This window comes from Filicampus tigris, chromosome 20 (genome assembly GCF_054856515.1).
Source record: "Filicampus tigris isolate MCC_2025a chromosome 20, RoL_Ftig_1.0, whole genome shotgun sequence".
Classification (NCBI taxonomy): Eukaryota; Metazoa; Chordata; class Actinopteri; order Syngnathiformes; family Syngnathidae; genus Filicampus; species Filicampus tigris.
Window position 1 is genome coordinate 1453819 of NC_141236.1, and position 11568 is coordinate 1465386.

General features: G+C 40.4%; 1 protein-coding gene across 3 annotated transcripts in view; it reads right to left on the bottom strand.

Moving 5' to 3' along the window:
- The window catches only part of kcnk10a (potassium channel, subfamily K, member 10a), a 42573-nt gene extending 32652 nt beyond the window's left edge, over positions 1–9921 (bottom strand). The window contains exons 1-2 of one of the 3 annotated variants that reach the window (XM_086019272.1): positions 9443–9921; positions 6748–7130 (exon numbers count right to left, since the gene is read on the bottom strand). In XM_086019272.1, the coding sequence (XP_085875398.1) occupies positions 6748–7130; positions 9443–9494 (435 nt within the window). In that variant the 5' untranslated portion in view covers positions 9495–9921. Of the gene's footprint in view, positions 1–6747; positions 7131–9442 lie in introns of those variants that run through there. The other 2 variants (XM_086019273.1, XM_086019274.1) reach the window with 2 other exon arrangements.
- Between the last annotated feature and the right edge of the window lie 1647 nt (positions 9922–11568).

Here is an 11568-nt window from a genome sequence, read left to right on the forward strand (position 1 = left end):
TTACTCTGGGTGTATAGTACTTTTCTAGTGCATCGACAGCAAAATCAAACGTGTCACCTGTATCCGGTAAAGAGTAGAACGTCCGTTGTCCTTTGGCTCCAAGACAGTGAAGTAGTGTGATTCTCCTGCGGGCGTCAGGCCAAGCGTTCCCCGTTGTTTAATCCATCTTTTTTTAAAATTTCCCGTTTATCGTTTATCGCTGGCAAAATGGGCGTCTGTCATAGGCGGGTAGATGGACCAGTCCGTCAGCTAGGCGGAATGCACAGCTCTGGTTGTGTGGACTGTCACTTTAAGAAAGCCAAAGCCCAATGTGTATGACGTAGCCATGTGGGGAGTGAGCGTGTGGTGGCAAGCGGGTTCGTCAAGCTATAAAAATGGAAGTGGGTTCCTTCCGGATATGCATTGCATATCTGTGAATAGTTAGTTAGCCAGTTAACAAGCTTTAAATCAACTGTTCAGCAATATGGTCAAAGTGAAGCCCGTCTCGGCAGTGTATCAAAACCTCTGTTGTTAGCCTCTCTCACGCTGTCACGGATGGCAAAAAGTTAAAGCCAGTTGCCCCAAAGAGAAGTCTCCTCAGCTCATTAGCTTTAGCTTTATTTAGTATGCTGCTCATTCCCATCAATGTGGGGTTTTTATTCTGTACCACACCAATAGGCGCAATAACTGACTTGGATTCTCCCCTTGGCCACAATGCGGTTTGGGGTTCCTGGTTAAAGTAGTAGATCCCGGTTAAAGAACTGGTTCATCATATAGTTTGCCTTTCACCTAAAGTCAGTTGGGACTATTGTATTGTATGACGTGAATTGTGCTCCGCCTTCCTGGCCAGATCACCATTGAAAAAGAGACATCGGTCTCGAAGCATTTTTACTTTCTGGTTAAATAAATGTTGTGGCTGATTGACTATGCTCTAGTTCCCGGCGACCCGAAACAAAATATGTGGGACGGAAAATGGATGGATAGTCAGTAATAGGATCATGGGGTGACATTACATCAGTATCTCATAAAAAAACTACAAAAGGCTTACCTTTAAGGCAAGTCACAGGACAATAAAATATTAATTAATGATAATGGCCTTCATTAATTTGTCTCAAGGGAAAAGGTGTAATATGGTGTAACATTATTTACTGCAGTGACTCAGACTTTTCAAAGATACTATAATTTTCAACAAAAAGGCTTTATATGGGAATTACAGTCCATACCGGTACAAACTCAGAACATTCATTCATTCATTCATTATCCATACCGCTTTTCCTCACAAGGGTCGCGGGCGTGCTGGAGCCTATCCCAGCTATCTTCGGGCAGTAGGCGGGGGACACCCTGAATTGGTTGCCAGCCAATCGCAGGGCACACAGAGACTCTGATCTAGCTCTGATCTAGTATTTTGGCAGTACTAATGAACTGTTGGAACGGAGTTAGTAATGCCATATCCACCTCGCTATATGGGTACAAGTATTGGGACAGAAGAGTTTTCCTAAGAGTGTTTAGTTTATCCAAAAGATAATTTGTGGGATAAAGGTTATGTCTCTTTGTGGGCCGGTCAAGGGCTGGTTTTAGGTGACACTGCAATTGGCGGGTGACTTGTCTAGGGCATACCTTGCCTCTTGTCCAAACCTGGCTGGGATTGGCTCCAGCTCACCTGTAACCCTATAGCGAATGGGAATTGCTGTGTCTCCTATTATCAACTATTTTGTGGGATTTACGTGTAAAGGAGACATTTGACAAGTTGGAACCACACTTAGTCTCCTTACTTCATACATGATGTATACAAGAGGCCATTGTCTTCAACTCTCATAGGGCCACATTTTCCCATGTGTGTAAGTCAGAAAAGGTGCGCAGCGGTTCGCCTTTCTGGCTGTGCACATTCGCCCGTCTGTCAAATCTGTCATCTACGCACCCTGGGTGGAGCAACTCTAAGATGCTGGCGTTCTGTCAATTCTGGCCCTGTGTGCATTCTCCCGTGGAACTAAGCACTTTTCTTCATCCGTACTCCAGAAGTTGCACTAAGTTCAGTGCTCCATGACGGTCAAACTTCATTTTGCATGGTTTTATTCTGTCCGGCAATGGGTGCCTTGTGCTGATGACGTGGGACACACCTGGCCCATAATGCTCACGAATTGCCCAACAGTTGTGTCCCTACCACCGTACGCCACCGGCTGAACATGGACATGTTATATCACATTAATTAGCGAAAAATATCTGTAATATAAAACTTCAAGTGCAATATGATGGTTCACCTTCCCTCTGGATTTATTCAAGAGGGCATAAACGGAAATATGCATAGGTCAAAGAAAGAATGCACAGATAACCAGATTTGACAGAAAATGTACACATTATAGGGTTGCTCTGACCAGAGTGCCAAAAAAAGTGCAAAAATGACAGATTTACACGGACAGGACTTGACTTTATTCATAATCGGATGAGGGCATTTTACTAAAATTTGCGGGTCCATCAATTGGCATCCGTCTGCAGCCTGGGTATGCTTCCGCCATCCGTCTATTTTTCAAGCTGGATCAAATAGTAATCGCCTATTGGTCAGTCCGTCTATTATTTTAAACGCACTTCCGGTAGCTTCCGTCCGTCTACCATATTGCATGCAACCAGGAAAAGACATACCTGTATGACTTTCCTTTTTAGTTGAGCACATGGGAGAATATGGCGCAATATTAAGAGATAAAATGTTGCAATAAGTTTTGTTAAAGGTGAAGTCAAGTCAAAACTTTTCTTTACAATAGTATGTTGGATGCGCCCCCACTAGCCTAAACACAGTTTTCTGACTAATATTGCATTTGTGGAATATGGATTAAGCAGCGAAATCCCGTTTTCATCTCAGGGACCTTTTTCTGAGTTTGGTCATGTGACCTTCACAGACTGAGCCGTGTTGGTCATTACTTGAGCCCTGACCAACTGTGATGTCATTTTCAAACAACAGCAAGTGGCAAAATGGCCACCGCCTGAGATAGATAAAATATGGGTGGATTTTGCTGCTTAATTCATACTCCACAAAGGCAACATTAATCAGAATACCAGGTTTAGACTACTGGGGCAGCATTGAATTGATCAGGCCTGGCCAACCTGCGGCTCGCCAGTTTCATGTGAATCCTGTTTAAAAGTCCCTTGCTATCGTCCTGGTCTTGTTTCGCTGTAAAATAATGAGCAGTTATTCTTAAAATGTAATTTTAATCTGCAGTGTGGCTTTCAGCATCTCACTTCGGAAATACACTAATGATTGGCTGACGGGCGCACGTGACATTTCTCCAGCGAGCTATGTAAACACAAGCCAGCACATTAGTCTTCTGATTAAAAAAACAAAACAAAACAATGTGAATTGAAGCATCATGGACACTTTCAACGCACTTAGCGGGCCCGGGTCCCTCCCGGGCTACCCCTTGAGTTAGCCATGTTACCGTGACGTGCTGTCGTCTGGTGGGGTGCGGTGCCCGTTGAGATCTACGCTTCGCCCGACTTCCACCCCTTACCTTAGACAACACATCAGAGATAAGTTGTCCTCCAAATTTAAGTGTTTCAGTTAGCACAGACAAAGAAACTAACGGTGATTATTTTATTTATTGTTACTTGTCTTTTTCTACACCTGTTGCCTTTATTCACAGTGTTTGATAAGCAAAGCAATCACTGTCAGTAGGCAATATCACATTTCAAATGCTATAAATAAGAAATACTACACTGTCAAGTAGTGAGCAGACCGTGTACGGAGAACTTTCCAACAATACAGTGATGTTTACTGCAGTGCTGTGAGTTTTCACACAACATTGCAATAAATATCATAGTGACCTCAATACTGTGATAAAACCTAACCATAAGCTTTTGATATTGTTTCAGCAGGTTTGTCTGATGAAAATGTAATTTCCACCCGCGATAGGATTGTTAGGAAAACATTTGGCCCGTGGCCAAACAAAGTTACTGACCCCTGTTTCACACAAAGTGAGCAATGCAGTGTATCTGTATGTGTGAGGGCTCGTTTGAACACGGTGTTTACATTTGCCTGCATAACACGCTTTGACACCATTAACTTGGTGGGAAAAAAATTTAGTAGTTAGCCTACCAAATACGTAGTGGCAAGCCATTCTGTCTGGGTATCAATAGAATCTTTCAAGGCTTCAAATCTTCAGCGGCACTCGAGTTCCCTCCATTCTAACATCAACCGGGAATGAACTTCTCAAACACAGGTTGTTCACTTTAAATCAGGCAGAAAAGTAGAGCAGGGCATTTTACTAAAAGTTCATGGTCCTTTTATCACCTTCCGCCTATAGTTTGGCTACCCTTCAGCCGTCCTTTTACCCACCATTTTGTTCGGACGGAAAAAATAATAATCGCCTATAGACCGGTCCGACTATCATTTTAAACGGGCTTCCGTTAATGTTTCTGACTACCAACTTCAACAAACTAAAAAAATATAACAATAATAAAATTTGACAAATTACCATTACCACTTGCCTTTGAGTGGTTGGCCACCCCAGGAATGGATTATTATAAAGAACATTTTTGACTTGACTTCCGCTTTAATTTCATTTAAAATATGTTTACATGGCCAGAAAGGTTCTCCTCTCATTTAGCATGCGCTGGCACCACTGGTTTGTACCTGCCTTTCAGACGCGGTATTAAAGACGCAAAATTAGCAATCGTAATTCAGATAATCTTTTGTACCATTCATTATTCACTTATAGAAAAAAAATCCCAATTAGTTGTGAGCAATATACTCCTGGGTACTGTGTAATAAATAAATATGTAGTACATATTCCACTTGTACAATCAATATTATGCATATTGACATACAGATTATAAACTGTTTACATCATTTACAGTATACTCATATCTCCTTAACTGGTCTTTGGCATTCAATGGGAATTCAATGTGCAATATCATGCATATTTAAAATGTCATGTCATGTCATCTTCCAAACCGCTTATCCTATACAGGGTCGCGGGGAGTTGCTGGAGCCTATCCCAGCCGTCAATGGGCGAAGGCAGACTACACCCCGAACTGGTCGCCAGCCAGTCGCAGGGCACATATTTAAAATGGATTTTCCTTTTTTTTTTACATGCAAAATACATATTGGGTCAATTATAATTCATCATTATCAGCAATACTATTATCTATCACTGCCACTATGATATTTTCCCTTTGCCCGGTTTGTATGGCTACTGATGTAACATAATTCGACTATATTTATAGTTTTATTATTTCTCACTTGCCACGGCCCAGCAAGCAACATAGTAAATCTCGGTTTCCTTTTCTCTTTCATTTGATTGAATGTAAAGTTCCTTGGGTCCCCCTCAAATGCCGATTTTGTTTTTGTTTTTAATTTCTTTTCACTTTCTTGATTGCTTGTATTTTGTTGTTAATGTGAATATTGAATAAAGTATCTATTTATTTCAGATTGCATGTGTTAAAATAACAAGCGGCACATACCACTCCTAAAGTGAACTGTGTGTTAGTTTTGCGCATTTGGCAGACACAATTGTGGTTGTGTCCGGTTGGTAGATTTGGGGGAGCAATCCATTTGCGCCCATTTTTGTACATGCTAACCTTTATTAAAATCAAGCTCTCGATTTCCAAACTGACAACAAGCAAGAGTGATAGACGCTCATAGAAAGGTTGATTTATGTAACAAACTGGTTTGCAACTAACCAAAAGAGACAGCAATGGTTCATATCCCAAGTCTGAAAAGAAGCTTATAAATACATGAAAAGCTGATTTGAAGTAACAGGAAGCTACACGGCTATTTTGTGCTGTTTATTGTGGGACTATGACTCAGAGAATACACAGTCCCAGATCTGATTTTTTTTTTCCAGTTCTATACCAGGAATAAAGAATAAATGGATTATAAGATGATAGGCCTTCAATTCATGACACATTTTCACTGTCACAGAGTGAAAAAGTATGTTATGTAAAAAGTATCCCAGGGTTGCATGGAGGCATATGTTACCTTACTGGCACATTTAAAAAAGGACAGAGCCATATAACAAGCGCCCAGGTTGAATCAACGAATCACAGAGCGCATCACTAACTCAGTTGCTATGACTGACACACATTGACTGCTCTCGATATTCAAGTTGACACTTTACTAAAGGCTTTTCATTCACTTGTGTTTGTTTGCTGTGCTTCCAAAAGGCACCAGTAGTGCTGGCATCTTCCGAAGACAATATCTTTGTTTTAAGGTTGTTAGAATCTATTTTTTTTAAATGGCTTAATGCACATTATGTACTTAAGGTCCACTGATAGTGTAGTGGTACACACGCCTGAGTTGTGTGCGGGCAGCGTGGGATCGATTCCCGCTCAGTGACAGTGTCTATGTGTGCCCTGCGACTGGCTGGCGACCCGTTCGGGGTGTAGTCTGCCTTCGCCCATTGACGGCTGGGATAGGCTCCAGCAATTCCCCGCAACCCTGTATAGGATAAGCGGTTTGGAAGATGACATGACATGACATTATGTACTTTATTTGAATTTTCAATTCAATGCCAAATTGAGTAATTTTAATCAAAACTCAAGTATTCCCATCTTTGTCTCAGTAGTGTTAATGTTGCCTTCAGGTAGTTTCCTCCCCCAATTTTTTTTTGCACTTAATAGAAGGTTAAGTGTGGTTTTATCGAATTACAGTATGACAGCACGGTGTGCTGAATGGGGTCAGATCGATAGGGAGCTTAGCTTTCAGTTGCTTTAATTCCCTCTCGGGACTCCATCCAGTGCTGAGGTAAAACTGGAGTATCGATCAGTGTCTGGTCTTACTTTGATGAGAGCCTCCAGCTCATCTGGGGACACACAGGGGTGTTTTTGCAGGAACGCTGCCTTCTCTGCCGTGATGGTGATCTTCTGGTTGTTTTCAAATGGCTGTTCTAGCGCTTGGAACACCAGTCCTCCTGCCACCAAGTAGGCCACCACCACCACGAAAACTGCTAGCACCGTCTTCAGTTTCATCATGGTAAAAGGAGCTGCACCGTCACCTACTGCCTCCATGCTGGCTACCATGCTTGTTGGCCGGGAGATGGAGAGTCGGGGTACAGAGCATCCCATTGGGTTCTGCATGGTAGCCACGCTGGCGTGCACAAGGCTGGATTGAAGCATACCTGGCTGCATCTTTTTGGGTGGCACCATATTAGTCTGAACGGCCACTGAAGGAACAAAAAGAAAAAAAAAACTGAGGTTAAATGTTGTGATATGCAACAGGTAAACTTCACAGTGGCATAGATCTACATTTCATGTGCATGAATGGATGTATAAGATGATGTGGCAAACAACTTTAATATGGCTTCACCAGTCCATGAAACCCTGACTAGGGCTGTGCAATTAATCAAAATTAAATTACAATTACGATTATTGCACTCCACGATTACAAATTGGCATAATCTTTAAAAAAAATGATTAATAATATACATTTATATCCAATGTACTATGTTTGTTTACACAAGGAAATCATACTTGAATTTATAAATTTGCAACTTTTTTAAATTTTATAATAACTAATTATATAAATTTAGTTTGTTCCAAAAGGAACTCAGATAATTTCAAAGTTTCAAAGAAATGTTTTTGTCATTATATTTTTTTTTACGCTTAAACATTTTCTTGTTTTGTACCAAAAAATAGAAATTATTGTTTGAATAATCGTAATTTCAATTATTACTAAAATAATCCTGATTAATATTTTTTCATAATCGAGCAGCCCTAACCCTGAATTTACGCGCCCCCTTCACCTTGAATGGTTATATCTACAGTTGAATTTACTGTAATTGAGAGGTTAATTTTTCAATTTGTCGGGCAGCCGTGGCCAAGTGGTGAAGCTGAACATCTGCCACCATGGTGAACACAATTCAAGACCAACATCCCCCGCATACACAATTGTGATGTTCACAAGCAAGAAACCGATACCCCGACAAATGATTCTTCTTCTCTTCTAAATTTGCTAGTTTGCCAGCGGAACACCAATGATGGCAAGCAGTCAGACCGCTGATGACACCAACTGTTTCGCTAGCTGCTATAAACCTGACAGATGTGCCGAGACTACTATAACAAATCGTCTCTGTCTTTATTTTTCCTTGAGAGCTCCCAAAAAACAATAAAATTCACCCTTTAACTTCCTTAATACAAAAACATGCACTAACTGTCTTATTACACAACACATTTGCCTTCTGTAAGATCTCACTTTTAAGAAAATTGTATTAGAATAAAAACATGCAATTAAGTGCAAGTACTCCAACTCAATAGGGGGCAGCATTACACCAAAAAACAATTTGTTAGAAACAGTCTCAACACACCAGTTGGTGCAATGTCCAAGCACTTACCTGTGGTCGCTTTGAATGTTAACTGAAAGAATAGGATCACTGACAAAAGAGGCTGAAGTCAGTGTCATTTTACATCAGTGCACTTGTCCTGGGATTATCCAGCCTTTAGTTTGTAGCGCATTACACATACCAAGTGACGTACTCTAAAAAAAAAAAACGGTCACACCACGGGTTGGTGCAGCCTTCTTCATCTTTTTTTTTTATATAGACTCAATATGTGCTCTTGAGGATTAAATCTGAATCAAGGGACAAAATATCACACCTATACAAACAATCTCACTTTAAAAAAAATATTTTTCAAGTCTCCCAATGTGATCTTTTGTACTGCACCACACATGTTTCACTTCATTTGGTTTCACTCATTAAAATGCAGTAGTATAAACAGCATGTTGCTGAATATTACACCTATCAAGACCACACCTGCCTGTTGACTGTGTCACAAATGCTGTGGAACTGTTGATTGTAGCCGTGCATCTCAATGATCCCAAAATGAGATAATTAGATATTTCTTTCTACCTGTCATGCGAATGATACAGTGAATTGTGACCCCATATCAATGACACTGACCATAATTGTTCGATTATTTCAAGCGAGAATGGTGGCCAAGCTGAAATGTTTACCTTTTCCTAACAGACTTCTGGTTCAAAAAGAGACCAAACAGTTTAAATGAATCAAAGCGATGCTGTGATGGGACGTGACAGACATGCAAGATTTGAAAAGCATCTGCCCATAGTGGGTGAGGTAATGCTAAATACAGAACAACAGTGGAAATCCCTCCACTGCGCCACACTGAAGCCATAGAAACACGTTTATCCCCTAAATCTTTCTGTTTTAATACAATGGAACTGATATTCCACAGCTATTGGCCATAAACTTCAGCACGCAGACTGAATCTTCACTGCTATATGTGTCTATTAATTTTTCATTTGCAAACCTACTGGAGCCACAGTACAAAAATACTCAGGGCTGCACATGAGGGAGGCTATCAACATTGCATAAAGGCAGAGCTTCACACTGCAGCACTTTGAAAATAGGCATTCGGTGGAAGGAAGTTGAGATCAACTTAGATTTGAAAAAAATTAAATAAATAAAAAATAAAAACAGGTTCTATTTAAATTAACAAAACAATGAATTGACAGTCTAACCTGGTGACGGGCTGTTCCCTGGTTTTCTTGGATTTTCACTCGGAAATTTCATTTTGGTGGTCGTTGTCCAGACGTTTCTATAGGTCAAATATATATTTCTTTAATCTCTCGGCGCCCTTGCAGTCTTTAACCGAGAGAGGATGGAGAAGGGCATCGAATAAAAACACATCGTTCACGGCGAGCTCGGGGTCTGCTGTGGTGACTGGGAGGCTTGCTAGATGCGGCTCCTCTTCCTCTCCTTCTCCTACGGCGCACACCCACTGCATCAGCATCGGGGGAGTCGGGAGTAGATAAACAACGTGTACGGGCTTGAGGAGGAGACGGCGCTCCAACCCGAGGACGTACGCTTACATTTTGGCGGATTTTACGTACGTCGTGATGCACCGCTGCACTAACGGCACTGCATCCTGACGTCGCCGCATACAGCTTGTACGGAGCGACACCGTCGAGCATCGCAGCGGCGTGCCGAAGGGATGCGTAATAGCACCAGATGCCACATACTGGAAACATCCATTCTCTGAAGGGTGGAGAGGGTGGGTAAAGGAATAGGGCAAGGATAAGGATGGATATGAAGGGAGGAAGAAATGCTGAGAACAGAAATTCAAAATACTATTGCCGCAGACAATCATTCACACTTAATGCGTCAGATATATTTGTGTGTGAGTGAAGGCAGATACATAAACATTACTTTACTATAATATAAACCTATTCTGCGGAACCATGTGTAAATAAATAAAGACATTGGACTTGTTGTATCGTAGTGAGAAATGGCAGCGGAGCATCTCTCACTTTGGACACTGAAGGGATAGATGGGCCTTGTAGAAATGATTGTATAAATGACTGATGACTCCTGAGCGGGGTAGACTCGAAAACAGTGATTGATGCCAAAAGGGGCGAAAGGTAGGCTCGCTGCCGCTTGCAACTTCAACTGTTGCTGGCAGTTAATAACTATAGGCTACTTTATTGGTTTTACATCGTTTTTCTGTATGCACAGATGGAATGAAAACAAAACATACATATGGTGAAACAACTTTAGTGTGTGCAATAATAATAATATAACCTTATTCCACATATAGCCATACACCTCGTTATCTGTAATTTAATTTATATATTTGCAAAGTATATCTACCCACCTGTGTGCTGCTGTGCTGTTTATCATGTGTGCTGCTGGAGTTTTAATTTCCCTGAGGGAGTCATCCTAAGGGATCAATAAAGTGAAGTCTAAGTCTCTAAGTCTATGTGTGTGGAGCAAAACAATGTTGAAATACAGTTCGGTTCAGTTCAGTGTTGAATCTACGTTGAAACCTAAAGTAGAAATTATACAGAAAGTGCAAGGTTGATAAAATATATCACACAACATCAATGTTGATTCAACCATCATTTAAACCAGAACCTACATGCACGTTTTGTTGATTTTTTGTTGAATCAATGTTAAGGAAACAACATTAATTTAGCCATCATCTAAATTGGAATACAATTTTACATTAAAGCTTAAAAAAATACTGTAACAAAAATATTGGGTTAGTCCGCTAGAAAATGATAGCTTTTTCATTACTTACCCAAATGTATGAAAAACCTATGACAGAAAACATGTTTAATATTAAAACATGTATTAGAATAGATCAAAATACTTTTAGTAAACCCCAGCTTCTCTATTCTGTTTGTTGATTTTGGCCATACATTTATTAAATTATAGTCAGTGTTTCAAATAAGATCATTTAGTTTTAGTCATATTTTAGTAATCTGAAATATTTGTTCGTCAACCACGTACCATAAGATTTAAATCGACTAAATCTAAAGTGTTTGACTGTAAGAACAACAGTCCATATTGCTGTAAAAAATGTATTCTTTGAACACAACATAACAATCCATCCAATAAAGAACAATACCACAGTAAACCAATCTTGACTTGCGTCCGAGGCAGTAGCATGCCTTGGGATGCCCCCTTTACGCTCATGAGCGAAACGAAGCCAATGCTTCACAGCCGTACCAACATCTTTCTTTGTCAGAGCGCAGTCAAACTGTCGAGCAGCAACTGAAAGACAAGATTGCAATAAATAAATAACCAGCAGTCACCTAAATATATATATGTGTGTGTATATATATATATATATATGTATATATAT